At 52.7% G+C, this 27,492-nt stretch overlaps 1 protein-coding gene across 1 annotated transcript in view; it reads right to left on the bottom strand.

The window, feature by feature from the left end:
* MYO5B (myosin VB) overlaps positions 1 to 27,492 on the bottom strand; it is a gene marked incomplete at its 5' end in the record, with an annotated part of 386,267 nt that overhangs the window by 6,990 nt on the left and 351,785 nt on the right. Inside the window, 11 exons of the mRNA XM_082667157.1 lie at positions 26 to 200; positions 802 to 1,087; positions 2,553 to 2,703; positions 5,506 to 5,595; positions 6,166 to 6,317; positions 9,053 to 9,196; positions 10,583 to 10,676; positions 12,172 to 12,370; positions 22,006 to 22,106; positions 23,188 to 23,427; positions 26,625 to 26,690. Of these exons, the coding sequence (XP_082523283.1) occupies positions 26 to 200; positions 802 to 1,087; positions 2,553 to 2,703; positions 5,506 to 5,595; positions 6,166 to 6,317; positions 9,053 to 9,196; positions 10,583 to 10,676; positions 12,172 to 12,370; positions 22,006 to 22,106; positions 23,188 to 23,427; positions 26,625 to 26,690 (1,698 nt within the window). The remainder of the gene's footprint in view (positions 1 to 25; positions 201 to 801; positions 1,088 to 2,552; positions 2,704 to 5,505; positions 5,596 to 6,165; positions 6,318 to 9,052; positions 9,197 to 10,582; positions 10,677 to 12,171; positions 12,371 to 22,005; positions 22,107 to 23,187; positions 23,428 to 26,624; positions 26,691 to 27,492) is intronic.

Below are 27,492 nucleotides of genomic sequence, written 5' to 3' on the forward strand. Positions count from 1 at the left end.
GGCCCTCGGCTGACAGTGACCACACCTGCTGGGTGCTGAGGGCGGTGCACAGGGAACAGATGGCCTCTGCATCTTCGGGGCTTTTCTTCTTTAACTGCAGGAGCTGGGCTGCTTGGATCAGAGGTTCCATGGTCTCAGCAACTTCCCTCTGGTGCAGGTTTCTTCCCCGAAGCCACTCCTCCAGCTGACTTATATTGTACCTTAGACACAGGAAAAGTGAGTTCTGTTAAACCTGGCCGCCTACTTCACTGGGAAGAGCTCACCTCTTGTGTTTATTTTGCAGGCCAGCTGCCGTTAGTGTTATCATTCTCCTCATCTTAACTGTCCCACATGGGCAAAAGCGTGAAAAGTACCTGGCACTCAATAACTTTTTGTGAAATGAGTGGGTGCTTAAAATCAAGCCAAGATGAAGTATCTAAAGTGTCTGTACTAAGTTAATGAGAAAAAAAGGCATTAACTGTATTGAATTAAAACAACTTACCATTTAACATTCGCAAACATGTTTGTACTTCCCTGTGAGCCTTCGTGCCTCTTAAGCCATTAATTTCTCTGACCTATCCACCTCATATTCACAATCTTCATCTTGAAGTATGTAAGTGTGTTTAAGCGCTGAACTAACTTGTTTACCGGGTCACCATCTCAGTGTGTGATGAATTTCACCAACCGATAAGAAGGTGATGGATCTGAGTCTCATACTGACTGTGACAAGGACGCTCAGTTGCATTTGGATTTCAGTTTCAGAGACAAGTGTCCCGTGCCCGACTGGGGCTGGTGCGTGCCGGGCCAAGGCGCCTCTCGTACCTGAGCTGCATGCCTGTGCTCCAGGAGCAGACGTCCTTCCTCAGAAGCAGGTTGTTGAGCGTCACCGCGTTGATCATGTAGAAGAGCTGTTTGAACACCTGCAGGATGATCTCGGGGTCCAGGCCCTGGTCGCACATGACTGTGTGGAAGGAATTCATCTGGCGGATGACGGCTTCCAGGCAGTAGGAGTTATCTCCATCCGCCAGGCTGGAGGTGCGCTTCCGGTAGCCCGTGGGCTTCACCCCAGACAGACCCTGAATGCTCTCGTTCTCCAACATGGCAGACACTGAAAGAAAAGCATGATTAGAGAAGCTGCATGTTCCCAAAGAAGATCTGTTTTCGGGTCACTGAGATCACACAGTACTCAGGGCTTTGGCAGTGATCCCACCCAGAGGTGAACAAGGTCGACGTGCTCAGGAACTTACAGCATTTGGCATGGAATTTCTAACCTGTTGATTTCTACACAGAATAGGACTTCCACATAGAAATCTTGGACTAAACCTGTGGACCAAATTTTTGTGTAAATTTATTGGTGATGGGACAGAGGTAAAAGGCACGTACCGACTTAATTCTGTTCTGGCTTCTGTGCTGAGAGACCAAAATGGAGCAACTTGGGTGTAGTCATGGCCCAGCCACTGCCCTGGGCCTGGACCCTGAGATCAGCCTATAGGTGTTCAAATAGCTTTTCTCCATCAGCCACCGACCATGTAAATCCTAGGTGAGCTGGTCTGTCATACTTACTGTCCAGCACTTAACTACAGGTCAGGCACTTTATATTCAGTATTCCTTTTAGTCTTCCAACAACCCATTTCCTAATGAGGAAACTGAGGCATAAAGAGGTTAAATAACTTGCCCAAGGTCACCCTGCTAGGAAGTGGCAGGGCCAGGATTTGAACCCAGGTATGTCTGATTCCAGAACTGATGCTGCTAACCATCATCTTACCTGAGTCATGAAACATCCCCAGTTCTCCCTGTCTGGTGAGAATAAACTGGCGCCTCATAAGAGTCTCAGACAGGAAGAAGGATTTGGAATGAATCTTATCCCAAGGGGTATATTTCTGGATGGCATGTAGGACTCTGTCCTACTTGGAATTCACTTGTAACCTACTTGTGTTGTAAGAACCTGGGGAAAGAATTACTTACATGGTCCAGGAGACTATTTCCTCAACAGCCTGTAAGGAGCACAGTGAGCGATGCATATACGTGTCACTTTTCTCGTGACTTAAAAAATAACTGCTCTGATTTTCAAATCTGATTTCATGTTAAGTGCCCAAGTGTACTGCTTTGGACAGAATGTTTAATAAATATTTATTGCACGAGCGTTTACTACTGTGTTCATTTATATGAACATACTTAATGCGTTCCTTTCTCCATGAATAAAGTATATATATGGGCAAGCGGAGTATATCTTTTCACTGTACATGCATTTACACTTTCTGAATTTATATTTATTACTTATGGAAATTAGTTTCTTTTGGGAAAAAAAAATACAGTATATTACAGAAAAAGAGATAAAGGAAAAGTGATCTATACTCTCACTACCCAAGCACCACGTGCTTTGACGGGCTGGCGCTGAAAAGTTCATAACTGCTTTTGAGCAGGTGGCACACACCTCTCCTCAGCTTCCTTCACTGGGAAGTCCTGGCTTTCTGGAGGCCGCACCTAAGATACCTGGTTCCCTAAATGTAGGGAGTGCTTACCCTCACTTCGGATCCCGTGATGAGCGCAGGAGATCTCCCGTGCCAGCTTACCTATCATCGGCTGCAACAGGCCCTCGGAGATTTTAATGAGCTGCTGGTAGATCTGAATGGAAAGGTCGCTCAGCACCTGGCGGTATTCAGTGAGGTCAAAATTCTTAAGACAGTGCTCATTCTGCTTCGCCGTATTCTGAGTCATGAAGCCCTGCAGAGGCAGATGGGTGCTGTGCTGAGGCTCTGTGGCCTGCCGTGCTCAGCAGGCCTTCTGGGCCTCCAGTCACTTTCTCAGTACCCTATTTGTGGGGCCCGATCAGGCTCTGTCTGCTAGTATGATGTTCTACCAGACCCTGTCGGTTCTTTGAGGTCTCAGTGATGGCTCTTAGATTTGAAGGCAGTGTCAAAACTAAGCAGATAGAGGACTCGAAACTGCTTAATGAAAAAGGCCGCAGTCGTTTAGTCCAAATCCCTGAAGTTTCCCTAAGGTAGCAAAGTGAAGTTTGGTAGCAGGTCCAGGGAAAGAGGGAATCCATGCTTTCCGACTCTTTACCCAATTCTCTTCCCAATATACCAAGTTACCCTAAAATATTAGATTATACACAGTCCCTAAAGAAATAACCGGGTCAGAGTATATGTTTTTTTTTTTTTTTTTTTTTTTTTGCAGTAGGCGGGCCTCTCACTGTTGTGGCCTCTCCCGTTGCGGAGCACAGGCTCCGGACACGCAGGCTCAGCTCCCATGGCTCACGGGCCCAGCCGCTCCGCGGCATGCGGGATCTTCCCGGACCGGAGCACGAACTCGTGTCCCCTGCATTGGCAGGCGGACTCTCAACCACTGCGCCACCAGGGAAGCCCACAGAGTACATGTTTTTAAAATGAGAAATTTATGTGGATTCTATCACTGAGTATCAGAATTAATGGATGAACTGAAACGATTCCACAGCTACAGCACTATGTCTTCTTAGCTTTCTATGTTAACAAGATGAAGTAACAGGCAAGTTCAGAGTTGCTAATATCAAAAGGACTCATGTGACCAATGTCTCTCTGTATTCAGGCCAAGGGGAACCAAGAGCATCCAGAAGGTCAGTGTTTTCAAAAGGGTAACTACCCCCGGCAAAGCCTCTCATACTGTGTCAAATCAGAAATCCATTTTTAAAGAAAACAAGAGCAGGCAGAAGGGACTACCCTGGTGGCGCAGTGGTTAAGAATCCACCTGCCAGTGCAGGGGTCACGGGTTTGAGCCCTGGTCCGAGAAGATCCCACATGCTGCAGAGCCCGTGTGCCAGAACTTCTGAGCCTGCGCTCTAGAGCCCGCAAGCCACAACTACTGAGCCCGTGTGCCACAACTACTGAAGCCCACATGCCTAGAGCCCGTGTTCCGCAACAAAGAGAAGCCACCACAATGAGAAGCCTGCACACCGTAAGGAAGAGTAGCCCCCGCTCACCCCAACTAGAGGAAGCCTGCACGCAGCAATGAAGACCCAACACAGCCAAAAAAAAAAAAAAAAAAGAAAAAAAAGCAGGCAGAAGAGGGGATAACAAGATAGCTGTTATTTAGGCTACATAGATATGGTTATGCTGTGGTTCAAGTCTTGTCCCTGGGAATATAAGCACGTGAAACAATAGCCTAACGTAATGGAGTTCTTGGTCCTCCCTAGCCCTATGTAATGTTCCCTGCAGGGTACAGACAACATTGGGTCAAGTGATGATTCTCAACGAGATAACCTTAAATGCAGTTCTCTGCTTAAAGTGAAAGCTTGTATATAATATTAGGGTTATGGAATAGAGGACATCTGGTTTGAAATGAAGCCCATTTCTTCCAATAATACAGTAAACACTATTTCTTTAATATTTAACCCACTCCCTCTCATAATAAAAGCAGCTGTATCAAAGTTCTGATTCTAGGAGGCAGATGGAGTCAAGTTCCATTCCAAGGGTGGCAACACTGACTGGCACGGCATATACCCTTTTACTCTCCCAGGGAGAAGAGTCTGTGAAAACTTGTTCTGGCACAAAAGATGGAATAAAGCTTTCAAAATTGTTGCACTATATTGATTTACACTGTCTTGGCCTTGGGGAGGGAGGGTGGAGAGTGAGATATGTGAAAGGAAGGGGAGAAGGAAAGTCAAGGAGGCCTGCAAGGCACTGGGAGTGGGCAGTGCCTGGGACGAGTTGGGATTCTCACCGGAGAAATTAGGGTGAAAATGGGCCGTATGTTACTAGGTCACTGGGCTGAATGCAGAGCATGGGAAAAGTTCTTTCGAGGACCAGCAGTGGGAATGGTGAGTTCTAGATAAAGCTGGACCCTAGAGGTCCAAAGCAGAACATTAAGTGATAGGGTGAGCTGGGCCTCAGGCCAAGGAACTGAATTTGGTGAGAAGCTCGAAGCTGGGCCTCAGGGTCAGTTTGCACAGATGTAGTTCAATTACATTGCGCCTCTTCTCTTGGACCATCTCTGTCTGTCTTAAAATGGACAAACTAATTGGTTGGCTTAGGAGACAGTCTGACATCCCAGACAATTGAGCTTTCTGCATTCACAGAAATGGGGCTCTTCTAGGACTGCTTCAGAAAATTAAGGTCACAGCATTTTCAGGGGGAGTCCCGAGGGCTCTCAGATGATGGATGGGTTTTGCAAATTCATTTCCCTACAAATCCACTTATTCATTCAGGGTGCTTTCCAGGGGCCCTTGGGGTCATCGAGGCCTGCCTTATTCCTGCTTCCAGTGAACAGGTGCCGAAGGCACGCCCAGAGCCTGAGGTCCCAGAGGGGCCCCAAAGGTCTCACACCCTCTCTGCAAGGGATACAGAGCAGCTCAGAATGACATTTGGACAAAACAGAGATGCCTTCTATGACCGAAACCTCTGCCCTCCTTCTGACCTGAGATCTGAGGTGCTCTGAAGTGGAACACGTGTTGCTGTGCCCAAGGAAACGAGGGCCTAACTGCTGAAGAACACAGGGCACCCTGACGGAGTTTAAGTGCACTTTAGGGGACTGGGTTTATCTTACACTCACCTCATCCCCGCTGTACTGCTTCAAGCAATGCAGGAGGCGGCAGGTATTGGACAACCAGAATGATGTCATCTCAAAGTCATCATTGTGCTTCTGTGAAAAGAAAAAGAGGTTCCTGGTTATGAGTCAGTGGTTCCCATCTGGTCAAATGCTTACCTGGTCCCTCCATGTCCACGTTTCCTTCTCTTACCCAGTAGGCCCCAAGCAGATCCGATGGCAAGCGGGCCCTTACTAATCACAGTCTCACAGAAGACAGCCATCCCCACGAGGCTGCGTGACTGCTCTTCCACTACCGGGGATGATTACGACCCAGCCCTGGTCCCCGATCAGTGGTCCACACACGTCAGCTGCCTCTACAGCTGACGACTACAAAGCCAAGTGACACAGACGAGCTTGACTCCAGCAGCCCCGGGCTCTGCTGTGAGCACTGGGCCAGCTGGCCTGGCAGGTTCTCACCATCAGTGATCCAACATAAGGGGTGTTGGGGAGCACGTGGTGAAAGATTCTGGTACCCTGTTTATCTAGAGGTCAGGTGTCACTTACCTTCAGACCTGGAGATTTTGGAGAACTTGTGATCACAAAACCCAGACAGAGAGAAGCAGCGGTGAGCTGTTGTCTTCCCCGAGTTCCCCACACACCACCCCCTTCGGCCTGGACACTGACCTTGAGGACCTTCTTAATGCCGTTGATGGTGGAGGTCAGCAGGGAGTGCACCTTGAGGTCGTCGTTCACGTAGTCCGCGTGCCTGATGCACATGTAGAGGATGTAGGCAGGGAGGCAAGGCACGGTGCCCGCCAGCGCCTGGGGCTTCAGGTCTACCGGCAACAAACAGCAAGAATTAGATGTATAGCCGATGCCCGGGGCTGCAAGAATCCTGGCCTGCAATGCCAATAATTTTAACATTTTCCTGTAGCTCCTCATGGGGGTTGGGAGAGGAGCAGGGGAGAAGCTGCCCTGATACACAGATTCCCTCTGACCTTGACTACCGGTAGTTTCAGAAACTAGTTAAAAACCCCAAACAAACAAAAATCATGTTCCTAATTGTTTAAAACAGCCTCCTCACTCCTCGTCCTTGCAACATGGGGAAAAGAATCCACAGGTGGCTCCCTGCCCGAGTTTACACACAGTAAGAAGGGCCCGCGGCCAGAGGCCAGCTGGAGACAGGAGCTGGCTCCCTCACCAGGCGGCCGGGGCGAGAACTTCCCACCCCTCTGCACCAGCACTTCCCGTGGGGGACACACGGGCCCTGCAGCTGCAAGAAGGCGAGGCCGGCTCCCGCAGACAGAGCCCGCGTGCCAGGGGCTGGGAGAGCTGCAGCAACTTCCAGCGCGTCCGGCGCTCGGTTCGGCAACTGCACGGCAGCGCCCGCCGCCCAGACAGCCTCGGAGGCAGCAGGTGAAGCAGGCCACTGACTGGCCACAGCCGCTCTCCCCTCCCCACGCCGCCGCCTCCCTCTTGGCCAGCGGTAGCCTGGCCACACTCAGGGACAGCTGCTCCCCCCTCTCCTCCCCCCAACTCCTCTCCTCTAAACGGCCACCCCGTGTGCTCTGGCAGGACCAGAAGCGGCTGGTGGGCCTCCCCGTGAACTGCAGACTCCTGCTCAGCCTTTTGGTCCTTTCCTGCCAAAGCCCCTGGAGGGCCAGGGAGAAGCTGTCAGACTGCTTTCCATGCCAGAGGGGGCCCGGGGAGGCACAGACCAGGCCGAGAGCAGCAGTGCTTGGTGGGGGCCCAGAGCAGGAGGAGAAAAGGCCCAGGGACAGGCAAGATGAAAGGCGAGCACGAGGCCCGGGCACAAGGCTACGGGCCTCAGACTCCAGGCGTGCTCACTGCACCCCCAGGCCTCACCCCACACCCTCATGACCGCCACCCCCAAGCTCCACCCAGCCCAGGCCTCAGGAGCCACCTCTAGGCTTGGAAAGGCAGTGAAGGAGGCCACCTCCCCTCCACCTGCAGGGCGGCTGGGGGAGGGGAGGGGCAACTCCTCAGATCTTCCGCCAGGGCGGTCTAGGGCCAGGGCCGTCTAGGGCCAGGGCCGTCTAGGGCCAGGGCCGTCTAGGGCCAGGGCCGTCTAGGGTTGGGGCTGTGCATGTGCTGCCAGCTTCTCCAGTGGGTACCCGGCCTCAAATACACCTACAGGCCATAACACTCTGGGTACCTGGTTAACATCTGGGCATCTCATAGGTTTAACAGATGACTGCGGATTGGCCTTTGGCTCTAATTAGAATGCCAATAACATTTATACAGAAAAATGTGTTTTAAGGCCCAGACTTCCAACCTACAGCTTCTTGCTTCGAGGCTGACCCGTATGCAGATTGCAGATAGCTTGTCCTGCCTTGGAACTTTCTATTGTGATTTGAGTCCCGTAGCAGCTAAAGGGTAGCGTCTTGGGGGCAGGGACCATGGCTCTACTTTTCTCCATCGTCCACAGTAACCAGCCAACACTGGGCCGTGATCAGTGGAATCCCGGTGTTCGTGTGGAAGGGTCTTTTGGAGGGAAGGTGACCAGTGCTGTGTGCAGGCGGCTTAGCAGGTGAGCTGGCCTGGGGCCACCTGAGCGATGACCGTGGGAGGGAGCCACCCACTGGCTGGCACAAGCAGCCTCCACCATTATTATTCTTTTTGCTCTGAGGCTCTGAACTTTGAGTTTCATTCATCAGAGATTAAAGGCTCATTCCTAACGGTGTTTGAACAAGATGCAGCCTGGTTAAGGAAATCTGAGGTGAACTTACATCACATTTAGTAGTCAGGCAATTGTGGGGAAATTAACCTTTATAAAAAGAGCAAAATACTCAGCTACTAAAAATACCCAAAACAAAGAGCTGAAGCAAAATCTGTGCTAGGCTGAAGCCATGCTCCATTCTTCCCGCAGCCCTTGGCCCAGTACTCAGCAGACTGGGACTTCGATAAACGTACACTTCTCTTAAGTAACGTTTACCTCTTACTTGAACTCCAAATACCCCTGCAGAAGCTACCACCTCTTTGAATTCCTCACACTCGAGAAGGGTTTCGCAGCTTTAACACAGCACTTTCACACTTTGTCAAGTGTGGGGTGGGCGGGGTCAGTATCCTCATCCCCATTTTACAGATGGGAAAACTAAGAGACTGGAGAATGGAGCTAGGAGCTCAGGGGCCAGAGGACCAGACCACCGAAGATCCCTCCTTTTTTGGTCCAGGACTCTTCCTTCCGGCTCTGCAGGCAGCTGATGAACTGGGCTGAACACAGAGCAGGAAGGCTGGCATGTTGCAGCCAGATGGGATGTAAGACCAGAGGGGTCGGAGCTGGTACAACTGGCAAACCAGGCCCGGGGCTGGCAAGGAAAGCAGCTCCCCAGAGCCCTGCATGCGGCCCCGGGGGCAGCCCACACACTAACCCCAGCATCACTATCACCTGGGAGCTGGTCAGAAGTGCAGCAGCTCGTGGTGGTGGCTGAGAGTGGCTGGGGGATGGAGGATGGGGGAGGAGGAAGAGGGCGGGGGTGTCTGTGGGATGGGGGGTGTGCAGGAGGTGCAGGAGGAGGGGCTGGGGGTGGGATGCCACAGAGGGCCTGACCTGTCACCAGATTCCGAATGAGCAGGGCCTCGTCCTCCTTGTGGTACTCCAGCATGCCCTGGAAGTCCTTCTCTTTCCGCTGCACGGTGACCTGCCTGGTGAGCTCGTGGCGCCTCCTCTCACTCTGGGCCAGTGCCTGGGCAGCTGAACAGGAGAGAGGGACGCAGGATGAACTGGGACCTCCAGGCTCAGGCTCGGGGGCGGGGTCATTTCAGGTGGGTGGGGTTGGGGCCTGGGGCCCCAGGGTTCTGGGTTCTCTGGGCTGTCACACTCCTTACATGGTCTGTCCCTGCAGCCTGGGCCACACTCCAAGTGTGACCAGAGGAGCTTAGCATCAGGCACTGGGGGCCACTCAGGACAGGGGCTGGGGAAACACCCAAAATGGCAACGGGCAGGTTTTGGACCAGAGAAAACTCGGGAAGGATGTGAGGCGCAGGATGTACAACCATCCGGCTGGGGAGCTGTTTCTTTTTCTCCACCCAGCTGTAAGAAAGGGAAGGAAGGAGGGAGAGGGAGGGAGGGGGAAGGAAGGAGGGAGAGGGAAGGAAGGAGGGAGGGAAGGGGAGGAGGGAGGGGGAGGGAAGGAAGGAGGGATGGAGAGAGGGAGGAAGGGGACAGGACAGAAGGAGGGAGGGGGAAAGAGGGAGGGGAGGAGGTGGGGGAGAAGAAAAAGCCTGAGTGACCAGGACTTTGAGAACTCTAGGAACAGAAAAGAGAAATCCAAAGATAGAGAAGGGCATGTGGGGTATGGGGGCAACGGCCCAAGCCTGAACAGGACACAGCCCTGCCCTCCTACAGCCTCGTCCAGAGCAGCAGGTGGACATAAGCAGGTGATTAAACAATACCTATGATGGGAACTGTGACGTAGCTGTGTGGTGTCAGGACAGCAAAAGAGGGGACTGGAACCCTGAGGACGTAACTCCTGAGCTGAGGTGGAAGGATGGGGGGGTATCCCAGGTGGTGAGGGGACAAAGAAAGGTTTCCTAGCAAGGCAGGCTGTTTAAAGGGTGGGGAGTGACATGATTAGATCTACAGCGGGGAGTCAAGGAAAGAAAACATTCTGGGGGTTTCTGGGAGACTGAGTTAAATCTCTGCCTGACCTCTCTGGGCCAGATTCCAGCTGGGAAGTTCAACCACAGAACTGACCTCTCTCCCTGACTACTGCAGCGTGGAGAAGGGCCCCCGTGGTTTGGGGCTTTATATCATGGAGCATTCTTTCGAACCAGAAGGTACTGTCTCCCAGCTCTAAGCCCTCTGAACGCAGGACCACAGGGCCACTGTCTCAGCTGCCCCTCCCCGCAGAGCTTGAGTCAGCACCCAAACACCTGCTAGGTTTGTGGGTCATCAGTGCAGGTTCCGGCAAACTGAGACTGGGGGAGCTCCCGGGGTCTGTGTGATTGTGTCACGTGACTGCCCTGGGCAGGGGCAGTAGCAGGTGGGGGAAGTGGAAGTGTCGGGCGGGTAGGCAGTCTCCTCCATGAGGGCGGCCGAGCACACCTGTGCCTCACAACACCCGCACTCACACCCTACCTTCCAGGTCCTGGACTTTCTTCATGTAAATCTTCAGTTGCTTTTTGAGCTTCTTCTCGTTCTTCTCCAGCTTTTCCACCAGTTCTTTAAGGTCCTAAAAGCAGAAGGAAGCAGTGTGAGAACAGATCTAATCCTGCCCTGGAGGGCAGGGGTGGGATCCGGGGCCCAGCCTGGCTCACAGGCAGCTATCGAGGAGGCCAGGCCCCGGGTCCAGCAGGAGGTCCGCCCCAAGCAGCCCGCCGCTCCCCAGGTCTGGACCCATGAAGTGGGAGATGGGTCACAGTGTTCTCTCAGCCCAGACGGCAGACTCCTCTGGGCTCAGGCTGCCTGGTGCCCTGCCCAACCCACAGTTCTCTAGGCCGAGCCTCCTCAGGTTGCCATGCCAACCCCCAGAGACCCTCAGCCTCAGGGTCCTCAGGTGGCTGGGAGGTGCCCTGGGAAGGAATGGACAGGTGAAGGCATGAGAGCACAGCGGGGAGGTGTCAGCTGGATGAGCCTGCAGGCCAGCGAGGTTACCTGGGGCCCAGGAGCAAAACAGGCTCTTGGCCCGGGCCCCCCAGTGGCTGCCTAACTCCTAGCAGCCACCACCACAGGGAGAAAATCAGCCCCCGGGACCTGAACAGCATTACTGTCGCCCTGACCCAGCTGGGCAGTGGAGGCAGGAAGCGCCACGACCGTCAGGGACACTGTGACTAGGAGTGACGCAGGAGACAGAAGCGAACATGCCCCTGTGGAACCTCGGAAAACATCTGGACCCCCTTTCTCCTTCCTCCTCTGCACGGGTGACGTCCCTTTCGTGCCTCCTGCCTCAGGTCAAGCCTCCCCTACAATTCTTTTTCTGTAATACTTGTTAATTCCATGTAGAATCATGCTTTTGGAAACACCATCTTCTTTCTCTTCTTTTTTTTAACATGTCTTGCTTCCCCTACTAGCCTGTTAGCTCTCTGAGGACACAGACTGTCTTTCATTTCTCTGGCATCTGCGCGGCTCCTTTGGTTACTGCCAGGATGGCTACCAACCATTCCTCCCCTCCAGCAAGAGGAAGAGTCCATCCCCATCACTCAATCTGCCCAGATTTGTCTTAATCAACAGAATGTGGCAGAAGCGACCCTGGGCCAGTTCTGGGACTAGACTTGAAGAGGCCTCCCAGCTCATCCTGTTGGAAGTCAGCTGCCGTGTAAAGCAGCCCATGGTGGTCCAATGAAAGACGGCCACGTGTGCAGAGAGCAGATCGCGTGGAGGGGAACTGAGGCCCCAGACACAGGACTGGGGCTGTCTGTGTCCTCCAGCGCCCTCCAACCACAGTAGAGCAGAGGTAAGTCACCCCCACTGAGCCCTGCCAGAATTCCTGACCCACAAAATGTGGTTGCTATTGCAGGCTGCTAAGTTTTGGGGAGGTTAGTTCTACATTAACAGATAAATAAAATAGCTCCACAAACACTTGCTGACTGTAGATTTCTAGACTCTCTACTCCTACCACAGGGCCAAGCACATGAACCTTGTCCATTTGGCGAAAGGCCACTCCTGGTCCCCTTTGCTTCTAGAACGTGACCTCCCAGAGCTGGGCTCCACGGGGCATGGCAACTCACCAGGTTCTCATTGGTCAGCCGGGACAGCTCCTGCTGGATGCCGAATTCCAGCTGGGCCTCTGGGGACAGCAGTAGCGTCTGGCAGAAGGTCTGCTGCTGCTCGTCCATCTCCTCCTTCAGGGCTTGCACCTGGGCCTTGAGACCCTCCACCTCCTCCCCGTGCTCACGGCTCTGAGCCTGCAGCTGGGCCTCCAGCAACCTGCACCCGGGAAGGAGGGCAGGTAACCGTGTGGCTTGCATCTGTGCCCCCAAGTAGGGGCCACACGTGGACACGCAACAGGGGAGCAGCCGAGCAGGGACACAGCAGCAGCAGCAACTGCATGAAACCAACAGGGGACGGACACGGAGGGGAGCAGATCCACGGGGCTGGGCGGGCAAGCAGGCCAGCCTTCCTCTGGGAGGACAGGGGATCAAGGCCAAACACGGCACCCCTTGCCTTAGGCCTTTTTCTCAACCACCCTCATCCCTTTGTTCTTTGTTCCTGAGCACAGTCTATTGGTCTGGGATTGAGAGACTGTCTCCATGTCAAAATATCATCAGCAGAAATAAACTTCTTACAGCATCTTTTCAGTAAAAGCGTCCACATCTGCCCAAAGTTCACAAGAAGCTCCTTGCTAAGACTGAACTAGCTATATTACTTGCATATTTTCCCTTCAGTAGATTCTCTGCAAGTTTTAGAAAGATCCTTTCTTTTTACTTTTTTTAATTTTTGAATTTTATTCATTTTTTATACAGCAGGTTCTTATTAGTTATCTATTGTATATATATTAGTGTATACATGTCAATCCCAATCTCCCAGTTCATCACACCACCACCTCCAACTCCCTGCCGCTTTCCCCCCTTGGTGTCCACACATTTGTTCGCTATAGAAAGATCCCTTCTTTTTATTTACCTTATACCCACTTTATCTCTGGCCTTTTATATACATTTTTTCCCCAGTCAAAACAGAAACTAAGACTAATTGCAGATGATCTGGGGGGAGGTTTAAGATCAACTGATGTCATGACAAGAAGCAGAGAGACCTAGAGAAGATCTGGAGAAGGTTGGGGAGAAGCTTCGGGAGACTCTGGGCAATTCTGGGAGACACCTTCTATTATGAGGGAATGGGTAAGGAACTAAGGAAGGTTCCGAAGCAGCCTCCTCTTCAGGAAGTTAATTACTGATGTGACTATGATGCTGTCTTCTCGGGCGTAACTACTTGAACAAACTTTCATCAAAAGCCTCCTGACTTGGTCACCCCACCCTCTCCCTGGGATGCAGACAAAGACTGTGACCAGAGCTCAGCAGAGTCAGGACCATGGAAGTGCCTAGGAGACAGCTCCATGTTTCTGCAGTTCTGCTAGTTCTGCTGTCATTCTGGGAGGAGATAATTCCCACAAGACAGGAAGGAGCAAATCTACAAGGGAGCAAGAGAGAGGGGAAAGTCTACACCGGGAAGTCCCGGATGGAAGCAACCCCGTGTTCAGTCAGCTCCATGGCAGCACCAGGTGCAGTGCTTGGCCCCAGGGACTTCTCAGCAAAGTGACACAAATGAATGAAGAAATGACGGAGGGAGGACTGATTCACCCATTCATCACAGGCAGCATTACCAAAGGAAAACAACAATGCGAGGACTGTGCAAAGTAATTTGGTAATTGAATCAGCATTTTTAGGGGACACACAATATTTAGATAACATCCGATCTTGGCTACAATAAACTAAAAGTAATCACCAGTAAGTTATAAATTTAATGAGAGAAATAGACTGGAACGCTTGGGCTCTAGGAACTCTGACCGAAGGATTAGCTCCCGGGTTGCACTGTGAGTTTGCTGCTCACATCTTTCTTATCCTCCATGTAGACTGTAGTTGGGTGACTTAGTCCAGGGTTCTGTGCAAAGTCGGAGAACCCCTGACTTAGCAGGTGAGAAAACTAAACGTGAGAGAGGTTTGAGGCCACTGCCAGTGGCAGATTTGGTTCTGGATCTCCTGAGGCATTGGGCTGTGCCTTCTTTGTTTTATTAATGCATTCATTTCTTTATGTATTAAAGCACATCCTATTCCCCCTCCCACCCCAAAATAAAACAAACTTCTAGATGGGACAGGAATTTGACCTTACTCCAAAATAGCCACTATAATACAAGTAGCAGCTAATATTTATTCCATGCTTTCTGTGTGGCAGGCACGTGCAAAGTGCTTCACCTTCATCTATTCCTTGCAATGACCCGAGGAGGCAGGTCTGATTCTGATCCACATTCTACCAGAGAGGAAATGAAGCCAGATGTCATGTTGCTCACAGGTGGGGCCATGTTTGAACCCACAGCCGGGAGACATGCTGCCTCGAGAACCAGCTGACCTCAACTTTCTTCTGCCAAGTAGAGAGGCTCTTGATACTGTAACGGGACCTCCATGACGTCATCAGCAGGCAGAACTCGGGAGACGATGCGAGAGGCACCGGGCTCCCGCTCCAGCCCGCCGGCATCAGGCCGAGGGTGCTGGGCACAGCACTCACGCCACCTCGCCCAGCCTGTTTCCTCTTCTGGGAAACAAGCCTATTGTTGCGAATCTCAAGTGCACGAAGCTATGCCACAGCCCTGAAAAGCCACGCGCTGGCAGGAAACGTGCGATGTGATCGTCAGGTTGTGTTAATTCTGCGCACATCTAACTTCCTTTGCTAAGCTGATCACCCAGGGCTGATGGCCACAAGGGTTACGGATTCAGGCTCCAGTAGCAAATGGAACCAGGTTCACATTCTGGATCTTCTGCTCAAGCAGCAAGTTCCTCACACCCTGCAAGCCCCAGTGTCTTTGCCCCGTGAGCGCGCGGTGAGGGTCAGACATGGCGACCCTGGAGCACACTGGGCGCTGGGCTGGTCAGCTCTTCGGAGGTCCAGGCAGTCGCTGCAATGGCGACTGGCACACGTGCTGGAGGGCAGGCTGCCAGGACCCCTGGGCTTGGAGCACGGCCAGCAGCACAAATGCAGCCGATGCTCTTGACGGACCCTGCAGTCAGGATGGTCAGTGTGTAGCACGGAAGCGGCACAGACTCAGAAACCCACAGAATGAAACTCCCCCCATTCTGGAGAGCTGTGCACCTGCTGCCACGTTACCTCCCGCTGGTCTATTCCTTCAGCTGCAGAGTGAGTGAGCTGCAGCCGGTGGTCTCTGAGGTCCCGGCGAGCCATCTAGTGCTACCACCTTGACCCAAACAAGCAGCCTTCACACAAAGTGACAGACGACGATGCAAGGGGCTACCCGCCAACACCCCTCCCCATCTCCCCCCCGCGAACTGTGCCCTTGCATCCACTCCAGCTGAAAAACAATTAAGCATAGACACAAGCGGACAGAACAGAGCAGACACAGGAAGAAAGGCACACATTTGACCTGGCAACTTGCTTTAGGCCTTGGTAGGCCAAGCCGAGCTCTCCATCTTCATTCAAGTATCCCCAATCCTCAGTCTTGCTAGAAATAAAGGACAGAAAAACAGGGCGTCCAGTGTAGAGGGAGAGAGAGGGCAGCAGAGAGCCCGGGGAAGAGATACTACAGCCAAGGTGTGGAAAGGCAGGAGGGAAGGCTCCAGAACACCTAGCTCCCCTCCTTTCCCTCCCATCACCAGCACCTCCTCCTGTGGGATCACTGATCACCCCAGGCTGGAAAGCACGCTCCTGAAGACAGAGCAGAGGGTGGCGCTTTTTCTGCTTATCTGCAGCACGGGCAGGGCAGAGGCATTTACCTGTGCTCGCTCACGGTCCTTCCCACTAGCAGGAGGATTGGGAAAAGAAAGGGAGAATCAGGAGAGATGCAAACAGGACAGGGAGGAGAGGACCTGCGCAGGGTGGAAGGTGCAGACACTGAGCAGGGGCTAACTGTACAGGGCGGGGTCGGCGGCCTCCCAGATGCCGGATCTGGGGAGCAGCAGGGCGGCACCTTGGGGACACCTGGCTCTGAGAGAACAGGGAAGGAGACCACATATTTTGCCTGCTTTGTAATGTGTGTTTCCTTCTTGTCACTTCTTAAGGGCAGAAAAGTATTAATTCATCTCAACTCCTGTCCTCACTGCAGTCTTGCATGAAGAAACAGTTAATAACAACTGTGCTAATAATAACCAGCATGATGAGCTGAGCTTTCTCCCCTTAACCTTGGCACCCAACTGCATTACTCCTATTTACTCAGCTGGGAAAGCAGGAGGCCAGATGCCTCCTATTTGCGAGTTATTTTATCCTCTCCATGTGCCCTGTGTTTGCCCAATGCCAGCAGCGCAGCTCCAGGAGACCAGGCACATGTCACATACTCCCCCAGCACGGACCTCCCCCAACCCTACACAGCCCCGGGCACACGTGAGGCCCTCGAAGGCCAGCGGGACTGAGTGGTGGGCGGCAGGCAGAGCCCTGCTGTCCCCACTAGATTTTGGCCCCTCAGTCCCTGCTCCCAGAGGCCTCTGCTCCTGCCAGTTGGATCCCAGTTTTCCTGGCAGGAATCACGAAGCAGGAGCTGCGTTCCCACTGCTTGCTATCAGGACCAGTAACCCCTTCCTATGCCCTGCTGTCAGGCTGTGTGGGAGGTCTGGGGGTGCAGCCACCCATTACACCTCCCCCCAGCTCTGCCTCATGAGGAAGGGCCCAGCCCTTGTGGGGCTCATCCAGGCTGCTTCTTGGGCACAGCTGGCCACACAGACAGCAGGCCCGACTCTGGAGTCAATGAAAAGGAGCAGAGGGAAAGCTAGTGAGGAGGATGCTTTGGGAGCCAGTCCGTGGCCTCTGCTTCCTGGTAATGCTTGTTCTCCCTCCGGCTGGGTGCTTGCCCTGGGACCTCACACAGGCCTGGCTTCTCCAGATACTGCCTTTGCTTGTAGACTCTGCCGGCCCTGCCCTGCTTAGCTCTCAGCTGGTCTGTGTGTCCCATTATCTTTGCCAATCCACACGTGGCCTGGGCTGTGCGAAGCGGGGAGCCGATAGCTTAGGCCTTTCCCTTCCCAGCTGTTAACACTTATATTGAACTCAGGGCCTTTTAGCATCTACTGAGCTAGTGCTTTAACCCAGAGGGCGGGTCACTGGGAATAACTCCTGGCACAGTTGGGGTCATCCTTGGGTCGGGCCCAGAGGTGGGTGTGTCGTTGCTGAAGGGGCCCTCGGGGATCCCTTCCTCCAACTATGTCATTTCCACGTGTGCAGGGACACCAACGGGTAGATGACCTGCCTGACACTGACACCTAGGCTAGAACGCAGGTGCCCTGTCTCCCGGCCTTGGTCTCAAGCCCTTTCCTGCCTCACGCTGGCTGGCCCCCCAGACCACGAGGAGGGGCTGCCAGCCTCTGAGGGTCCCCGCACTCCTACGGCTCCCAGCAGACTCCCTCTGCAGGGGGGCACGCGGGTACTGCTGAGCCTTGCGGTGAGGAAGTTAGCATTCCTAATTCTGTAATAACATCCAGGCATGGTGCACAAAGATTAGAGTGCCGTGCAGCCCAGTTGTCCCATGGGGCTCAGGACGTCAGGCGCACTTGAGGACACGGGGAGGGGGAAGGGTAAGCTGGGACGAAGTGAGAGAGTGGCATGGACATATATACACTACCAAACGTAAAATAGACAGCTAGTGGGAAGCAGCCGCATAGCACAGGGAGATCAGCTCGGGGCTTTGTGTCCACCTAGAGGGGTGGGATAGGGAGGGTGGGAGGGAGGGAGACGCAAGGGGGAAGAGATATGGGGATATATGTATATGTATAACTGATTCACTTTGTTATAAAGCAGAAACTAATACACCATTGTAAAGCAATTATACTCCAATAAAGATGTTAAAAAAAAGAAAAGAAGAAGAAGAAGAAGAAAAAAAAAACCAGTCAACCAACTCCTGGCCCATCTTTTGTTCCCGTTGAAGGGGTCTCCCTCTGCCTCCTCCACACCACTGGGGGCCAGGGCCGGCGCGGGAGCGCCCCCTAGTGGTTTGAGAAGGAAACCCCCAAACAAGCTCACGGGAAATTACTTTTTAAAATAAAGCTAAGTCCTTGATGTAACTTAATACCAACCCATATTCATGGAGAACCTCCCGTGCATGTGCCCCTGTGCTGAGCCCTGTTCCCAAAGAGGCCAGAGACACACACAAGAGTAAGCAGCGGGCAGAGCCTCTGACAGCACCCAGGCAACGGCTCCCCTCGGCTAGGGAGCTCCTGCCTGGGCCAATCACCCACGCGGCCCTGGCCTCCGCCTTCACTGTGAGGGAAAGTGCTCAGCTGTGTCATGGGAGAGGTTTCTTCCAGATCGGCAGTATACAACCTAAAACTGGAAATGGCGTGCACCAGAAAAGGCCTGGGATAATATTACTTTCTCTCTGTGGAGACTGTGAAACCTAGGACCCAACCACCGGTCCTCTGCCCAGCGGAAGGACCTGCCGCCGCATGGACAGACACAGACAAAGTTCCAGCCAGCTCGGTGTCCCATTTCTACAAAGACCGCTTTGTGCTCCATGGATGTTCTCATTTCTTTACTTCCCACCCAGACTTTCTACCCAACTGCCCAAGAGATTCGGATTCTCTGAGAAGTGGGAGGCAGCAACCCCAATACCAGGAGCAAGAGGAATGTTGAGACCACAGGCCTGGCCACAGAGGAGGGAGCTGTTCATGGATAAATATGGTTATGCCATGGAATTACAGGAGACAGAAGTTGTGCTGATGGCTCAGGACCAACAGAATTTGGGGGAAGATAAGGGAATGATCACCCCCTAGGAGAAAGCTGAGAGCTTCTAGGAGCAGCTGAGCTGGGTCTGTGAGAGAAGCTGAGCAGAGTCTAGCTGCCTCTCCTTCGCCCTGCCCAGCAGGACAGCCTGCAGCAGCTGGGGCTCAAGGCCAAAGGAACCGTAAACTCCAAGCCACCCTAAGGCGGCTGCACGTACCCCTTCCTGGTGAGACCAGGTCTCCATCCTCCTGCGCAGGCCCGTCAGGGGGTGAGTAATAACCCCAGGGTCAGCTGCCCAAGCCCAGGTGGCAACAGCAAACCTGTTCTCTGTGCCCTGGGCCTCGTGCAGTTTCCCAGCACCTGCTGGATGGAGAGGGCCTGCAAGGCGGTTTCTTGGGACCTGAGAAAAGGTCCAAGAATGCACCCTAAGTCTTGCTCTGGAGTTCCACAGACTTGGGAAGGCTTGGGTGGAACGGGCCAGCAGCGAAAGGAACATGTTCCTGGAGCCAGACCTGAGCCCCGGCAACACCCCTGCCCCCACGCAGCTCTGTGACCTGGGCGCATGCCCAGAGGCGAGGCCAGCCCGAGAGCAGCAGGAACCTCTGTCTCCCAGCCCACCTGCCCGTCTCTCCCGGAAAGACCCTGATGCACTTGGTTCCAGACAGCCCTGAGAAGACGGCCTCTCCAAACACCCAGCCTGTCTGCTGCAGCCCAGCTCTGGGGCATGGACCAGCCTTCTCTTTACCCTAGTTCTGCGTTGCTGGCTTCTCTTAGTTCCCCAGATGTGAAAACGAGAGAGTGTTTGGAAGCAGAAGTGCTCTGCATATTCCTGTGGCTACTCTCAGAGCAGGCCCTCAACACTGGCTTCCTGCTCCAAATTTGAAAATAAAAGACACAGTTGCAAAGGTCAAAAAAGAACTCTATAAACTATGAAAGTTAGCAAGTGAAAAAGTTCCGAACTTGGAAACCAGTACTCTTATAGAGGGGCTGTGATTGGATGGGGGGGTGTGTCTGTACTCCTTCCAGAAATCAAAGCAAAATTCAGTGTATACGTTTTTCTAGGGAGACCACAGATTCTCCAATCGCCCCAACTCCAAAATCATCCCTGCATAATACAATTTACATTTCAACCAGAACACTCTCCATTACAGGAAAAGCAACTCTGTCTTCAAAGCACCTTTGCAGGGAGCAGTCCTTGTTGGAAAGGACGCCCTCGCTGTCTGGGCTCCAGGAATCACATCCTAATCCTCCTGCCCTGCCAGCCTGCCCACTGCTGTCCTTCCTTGCTGCTGGGATTCAAGGAATTGGAAGAGAGACAAACCCACCAATGTCATTTCCAGGTGCGGGGCAACTGGGGCACTGGTTCCTCTGGCTTCCCTTCCCCGAGGCAGAGGCTCCTTTCTATACTTAACTCGGTTTCACAGGCTCTTAATTCCCTATTGTACCCTGGGTTTGCTGGGAACGGAATTATTTTAAGACATAAGAAAAGCTATTTTTATTTTATCACCATCATCATTATTGCTGCAAAGGAAGACAAACCCAGGGTATTAAGCATCCCCTGGGAAACCTATACTTAGGTCTGGAGGCCTAACAACCATCTGGATGAACAAAAAGGGGGCTGATAACAGCCACGGCCCATGAAGATCAGAAAGCTAAGCACACTCGCTTGTCAGGACCAAGTTCCCAGTTTCCTTCTTCCTCTTAAAAAATTTTAAAATATCGCCTGTGTTCCTTTTTCTTATTCACCTCATTTCTTATCTTCACCCAAGGTGATTTAAAATGACTACATCTTGACTCAGTTTTGGCATTCAGAGATTCACCTTCATTTCCTTCTTTCCCTCCTCTTGAAAGACACTGAATTTCCTCCTGGGAAATTCAGGCCTGGGGGCCTGCTAAAATACCCTCACCTCCCGATCACCTACACAGTGGGCTGGGGGCAGCCCAGCCTGGGAGTCTGGCCTTCGGATTCTCCCTGGACTCAGTTACAGGCCCGTCGTGTGCCTGAGTAGCTCGGTTTTCTCATCCGCAGAAAGAGGGGCCAGATGAGAAGATCTGGGAATCAAAGCCCTGGGAAGTCCTCACGTCGTTCGGTGACGCTCCTGCAAACAGGTTCATGCTGCACTCCCAGTGCCCCCTACTGACGACTTTCTGGGTGCACTTGCTGCTTTTAGCAATTTTAAACAAATGCTTAATGATGGATCAACATTCAGGAAGAGAGACAGGTAGCCAGGGAAAAGGCCAGCTCCGGTTTTACAAGTGCCCACAGAGGCACAGGTAATAAGAGGGGCTGTAACAACACTGATGTTTACTGCGTGCTTATCATGGGCAGGCACTGCTCTGAGGGCTTTGCACGGACTAACTCGCCTAACCTCAGTCACCCTATGTGGTAGGTAGGCTGCGGTGACCGTCCTCAGTTCACAGGGGAGGAAACCAAGCACTGAGCGGTTTGAAGTGTCCCTAAATAGCTGGTAAGCGAATGGAACCCCAGCGCACACTCGCAAGTGCTCAGCTGCACTACCTCGGGGGCCCTGCTCTGTCCTGTGTCTCGGGGCCCTGCTGCCTCCCTCAGTCACTCTCTTTTGCCTTAACCCTGCGTAGCTCCTCCTTGAGGGGGGACCAGAAGTGGGAAAGTTCTGGAATTTAGTCCAGGCTGAAGTCCAGGGAAATCTCCTTTTAGCCAATATGGTAGTGGTCACATTCTCCCATCCAGTCTCTGCAGTGCCTGGCTTGGGTTCCATGTCTTAAATGCCAGGGCCAGTGTCGCGTGCGTCCACCAGCTGGGCTGAGTAAAGCTGGTAGACGGGGCACACAGCTGGAGCAGCCCCTCCGATACTACTCAGATGGGCTCACTTGGCACCTGCTTCCGTTTCAACGAGCAAAGTTGCTCCCAGCCAGTCCTTCCCTCTCGTCCTGCCAAACCTCCCAGGGAAGCTCCCTTCCCTGGTGCTTTTCAGAGGATCTGGGTTCGGGATGTTCCAGGGGTGCTCGCTGGAGTCCCGCTGATGCTAACAGCAGGCTTCCTTAGCGCATGGGACTCACCGAGTCCTCTCCTCCTCATTTATCTCCTATAAAAACCAACACCCTGATGCTGAGCGCGAGGTCAGTGCCTGAGGAATGGCCCTCACATACCAGGCTGGGCAGGGCTCCTTCCCTGTCGCCCCCTCCAGGCACAGTGACTGCAAGGTGGGGCTTACCTGTTCGTCTGGCAGACCCCGTGATAGGCCTCGATGGCGTCTTCCTGATCCACGTGCTTTTCACTGTTAGGCCAACTCGTCCTGGCATTGATGTTTGGCTCCTAGAATGTCCCAGATTAAAAAATAAATAACTCTGGTTATACAAACAATTGTCAGGAAATGACTATACACAGAGGGAGAAAAACGAGCCTTTGGGAAAAGATAAAGGCAGCAGAAGGCTTCAGATAACAGCGGTTAATCCCCGGCAGGAACCGTGACTTTTAAAAATCACACTGGGGGCTTCCCTGGTGGCGCAGTGGTTGAGCGTCCGCCTGCCGATGCAGGGGACACGGGTTCGTGCCCCGGTCCGGGAAGATCCCACATGCCACGGAGCGGCTGGGCCTGTGAGCCATGGCCGCTAAGCCTGCGCGTCCGGAGCCTGTGCTCCGCAACGGGAGAGGCCACAGCAGTGAGAGGCCCGCGTACCGCAAAAAAAAAAAAAAAAAATCACATTGGGAGAGTCAGGGAGAATCACAGTCACAGTCAGAGGCCTGGCTATGAAAGGCAGAGAGGGTGGAGGGGAGGCTGGAGGAGGGAGAGGCAAGGATGGTGTCCCTGGAGGAGAAAGCTCCCCGAAGGCGGAGGAGATGACTGAAATCTGTCTTAGTTTGGAATCCTGCACACTCAGTGCTGCCCACCTGCCCCAGCTCCCCCGCCCCCTGGGCCCATGCCCAGAGCAGCCCAGGTGGCCTCTGGCCCCTCCCACCTGCTCTTCAATCTGTGCAGGAGAGGGAAACATTAGGAACAAACGCTAAGTTGCACTTGTCACCCTGGGAGAGCTGAGAGAGAAGGAAGGCTTTCTTTACCTGGGAAACAAAGTAAATAGCAAGGAGCAAGACCTGAGGTGAAAAAACCAGGCCAAGGGGGCTGCTCAGGCCGTGGCCCAGGTTTACTCTAATTCTGAGCCTCGTTCCTTTTGAGCTTGTTCCTACTGGGTAACTTCAGAAGATCCTAGAAACTTCCAGCAGCCTCCTGTGAAAAGGCATGCTGGGAGGACAGCTGGCACCTTGCTCTACTTTTAGAGGAGACTCTAAAGGACTCTGCTATTTTAGGTTGAAGGCCCTCCTGTGTAAAGAAACGTAAGAAAAACACCTCTCCCCCTAGCGTGGCCCCAGTGCCCCGCCCGCGGCCCCCTCTCCTCACCGAGCCCTTGCCAGCCAGGCGGCGCTGGTCGGCGCTCACGATCTGGGTCCTCAGGATGAGCACCTCCTCCTTGCGCACCTCCAGCTCCTCGTGGGCCAGCTTGAGCTGGTTCAGCAGGAGGCAGTAGCTGTCAGGGGTGCCGTGGGCGGCGCTGTGCTCTGAGGCTTGGTCGGCCACGGCTTTCCTCAGCTCGTTCAGCTCATTCTTCAGCTTCTTGTTCTCCGACTCCAGCTCCTGCCTCTGGAAGGCAGCCCGGCAACATACTCATCACTCCCTGGAGACCGGGCAGCGTACCCGGGGGGCCTCCTCCTCCACCTTCCTGAACCACCTGCCCCGTCCACCTGGGAAGCTAAGAGCAACCTTCCCGTGTTAACGACGGGACACACAGTATACGTTCTGACTATGTCAGCAAGTGGTCAAAGCTGGGGCCTGAACTTGAACCCAGACCCCCAAGTTATCGGTGCCAAGGATCTGACGTGATGCCTGTATGGTCGCAATCCTCTAAGTGATTCAGTGGGGTTCGTATTTCTAGGTGTATCTGGCTATGAAACCCTTCTTTGTGGAAGTGCTGGGTTAACAATTTTAAACATGTTGTTAACACAGGACTTCCTGGAACCCTAATATGTGAATGTATCTTTTGACTTTCCAAGAGAAAACATAAAATGCCTGATATCCTAAACTTATTTGTCTAGAGAGGCCTCCTTGCCGTTTTCTTCTAAGGAGCATCACATGGACTAGTGTTTTGGAGAACAGACCAAGAACATTGTTTTGGTCCTACGGAAAGCCGTCAATCGCAAGTGCTAGCAGAGAAAACACTGCCTGTAGACAGAGTCAAAAATACCATTGAAACTCAGTTTTGGAATGTATTTAAAATTTTCTAGGTAAAATATTTAACTGTGTGTTTGAGATGAAATCAGATAATTTAAAGTCTGATAATTACACATAAATTGCTGATAAGGCTCTGGAATACATGGGATTCAAACTTTCCCACAGAAAACCAAGAACGTGGATAACTGGGCACTGGTTACACGTTCATCACAGAGCCACAGGATCGCAAAGCTAGGAGGTCATTGGGTAGAACCCTGTTACTTAATGAACGAGGAAGCTGAGGATGGAGCAGAGAAGGCTCACAGTGAGTTTACAGGCTGGTCCAGGGTCCTTCCCACTACTGCACCACACACGTGGTCATTGCTGGGAGATTTGGGACCAGGCATGGAGACAAGTGATTCTGCAGAAATGAGAAGGGCCCTGGGGTGTGGTGATTACTGGTGTGTCTAGTTATTAAGTTCAGGAGTTAAGACTCCACTCAGAGCCTGGGTGATTTTCCTTCTGCTAGCAGTGTGCACTCCCAGGACAAGCCAGCACTGCCTGATGAAGGTGCACTGGCTTGGAGGCAGGAGCCCTGGGTCCTCACTCTGGCTCGACGTACAACTTTGTACCCCGGAACCTTTGCTTTCTCAGGTGTGGTTCAAGGGACTGAGACCAGATGGTGGATGAAGTTCCCTCTGGCTCTGACCAGAGTTGAGTGGGCATCAGAATCCCCAGAGGGTGTGTTAAAACCCAGATTGCTGGACCCACCACAGAGCTGCTGATTCAGCAGGTCTGGGCTGAAGCCCAAGAATCTGCATTTCTGGCATGATCCCAGTGATACCGCTGGTCCCAGGACCCCTCTTAAGAGAACCACTGGGATAGACCATTTTATCATCTTTAAAATGAGGGGTGAGACTGATGTCCCGAAAGCCTAACAAGATCCCGTGTTCCTTTCCTTCCTCTGGGGCTAAGCCTCCCTCAGGAAAGGAAGCTGAAGGATGGTGTACAGAAAGCCCTGTAACAGGCATTTATCACAGCAAGAGACTCCCCTGCCCCTGGGAAGGTGTTAAACCTTTTAAATATCACATGAGAAAGTAAGTCTAATCAATAATTGAAAAGAGAAAAACCTACCTAGCACCCTCTTCTTATACCATTAGTGTGGCCCTAGTTGTTCAAAAAGCTGTGGGAATGACTCAGGGCTGTTCTGAGCAATATGGCTGTTACCAGAGTTATCTGCAGTCCTGTAAGTGGGACGAGGCTGAGTGGCCCTGGCAGACTGCATAAATTCCCAACTCCCAAGTCTCTGGGAAAGAGGACAGGGGAGGGGGAATGCCCCATCTAACGCCCCTTTTCTGTACCTCCCACCCACCCCCACCCACACGCCGCATCGCTGCAGTAAATGCAGGCCGGCCTGTCCTCAGACCCGAGCGCTTCCACCCTCCACCTGGCCACCTCCTGCTGGACACGCTGGGAGAGCCCTCGGCCTTACATATCTCCATCCTGGTCTGGATTGTTTTTCAAAGTGAGTCCACTCCACTGGCACATTTTACTCTAACTGAAACTGTATCAGGTAGGTAAGATACATGTGACATAATAATAAATATATATTTGGTCTCTGGCTCTGGTTCCTGGAAGAGCTTCTTAAACTCTTGTAACCTCCTGTGTTAGAGGTGAGAGGAACATCTTCTATTGTATTTGGTCTTAGCCCCTGGTTCCTGGCACAGAGCTCCTAAACCCTTGGAATTTTCTGAGTGATGAGGTGAGGGAAGTGTCTTCTGTTATTCATCGTAAGCCCCTTTCAACCACGCTGGAGTTTATGCTGAGGTAACTCTCGGAGGATGGAGGCTTCCAGAGGACCCAAGCCTGGGGTTAGAGCTCCGCAGCCTTCCGCCCACCCATCGACCTTAGGAAAGGGGAGGAGGAGGGCAGGAGATGGAGTTAAACACCAACGGCCAATGATTTAACCCCATCATGCCTGTGTTAATGGAACCTCCACAAAACCTCCCAGGGACAGGGTTTGGGAGCTTCCGTTTGATGCACACGTGGAGGTGTCTGGAGAGGGCTGGACACTCCGAGTCCCCTCCCACACGCGTCACACCCCTTCCATCTGGCCTTTCCTGAGTTGTACCCTTCACAGTAAACCAGTAATAGTAAGTAAAATGCTTTCCTGAGTTCTGTGAACCGTTGTAACAAATTATCAAACGTGAGGAGGGGGGCATGGGAACTCATGATCGTAGCAGAGTCCTGGGGACCCACCGATGTGACTGGCATCTGAAGAGGGGGCAGTCCTGTGGGGCTGAGCCCCTAACCAGCAGGGTCTGTGTTAACCCTCAGAAGTTTGTGCCACAGTTGAATTTAATTGTAGGACTCCTAGTTGGTGTCCACAGAGAACTGGAGAATTGCTTGATGTGGAAAACTCATACATTTTGTCTCAGGGGTGTTTGGAGTAAATACAAATTTTCCTTCACTTCAAAGATGAAGAAACTCAAGTGCGGGAAGGGGAAACTGTGGGCTTACGGCTCCACTTATGCGCAGACGGAAGCTCAGGACTGGACTTGCCGTTGCCCAGCACCATCATCCGTCCTCCGTAGGGTGAGTTAAGGAAGCTTGTCTTCCAAGAATCTTACCTTCAGACTATTGTAGGCTAGATCTGCATCCTGGTCCACATCTAAGTCACTGCTTGGCAGTTCCGCCTGCATGGATGAAGAGGCAAGGAGGTGAGCACGGGCTGCAAGGCAGCTGTTCCACAGGACGATTTCCCACCACGGTCAGGACGAGCTTGTTTTGCCCTTGCTTGTGCCCGGCACTCCCACCCTCTGTATGTCCGCCTCCTTCCTGCCAAGATGCAGCTCACTACCTCAGGCCACCACGGAGCTCCCTCCTGCCTGCCCACATCCCCTACGTAACTTTATTCACACGATCTTCACAAGCACCTACAGGTTGAACACAAATAACACTGTGTTATGGGTTGAGCCATGTCCCCAAAAAGATACACCGAAGTCCTAAGACCTGGTACCTGTGAATGTCACCCAGTTTGGAAATAGGGCCTTTGCAGATATAATCAAGTCAAGATGAGGGCATTAGGACGGTCCCTTGTCTGATGTGACTGGTGTCCTTAGAGGAAGGGGAGAAGGCCCCCCACCACCACCACGTGAACTGAAGATGGAGGCAGAGCTTGGAGTCACGCAGCTGCAGGTCGAGGAATGCCAAGGGCCGCCAGCAGCCCAGACACTCAAAGAGAGGCATGGAGCAGATCCTCCCCAAAAGCCTTTAGGAGAGCATGGCCCTGTTGACACCTTAACTGTTGGCTCCTGGTCTCCAGAACTATGAGAGAATAAAGTTATGTTGTTTTAAGCCATCTAGTTCGTGGTACTTTGTTTCAGTAGTCCTAGGAAACCAGCACCGTTAGACCTGTGTGCTTATTAGGAAGGTTAACATATAACAATGATGTACTTATTATGAGGTTTAAGAGCCCCTCTTCGGTTTTTTTTGGGT

The sequence above is a fragment of the Grampus griseus genome (genome assembly GCF_964374135.1).
Source record: "Grampus griseus genome assembly, chromosome: 12".
Classification (NCBI taxonomy): domain Eukaryota; kingdom Metazoa; phylum Chordata; class Mammalia; order Artiodactyla; family Delphinidae; genus Grampus; species Grampus griseus.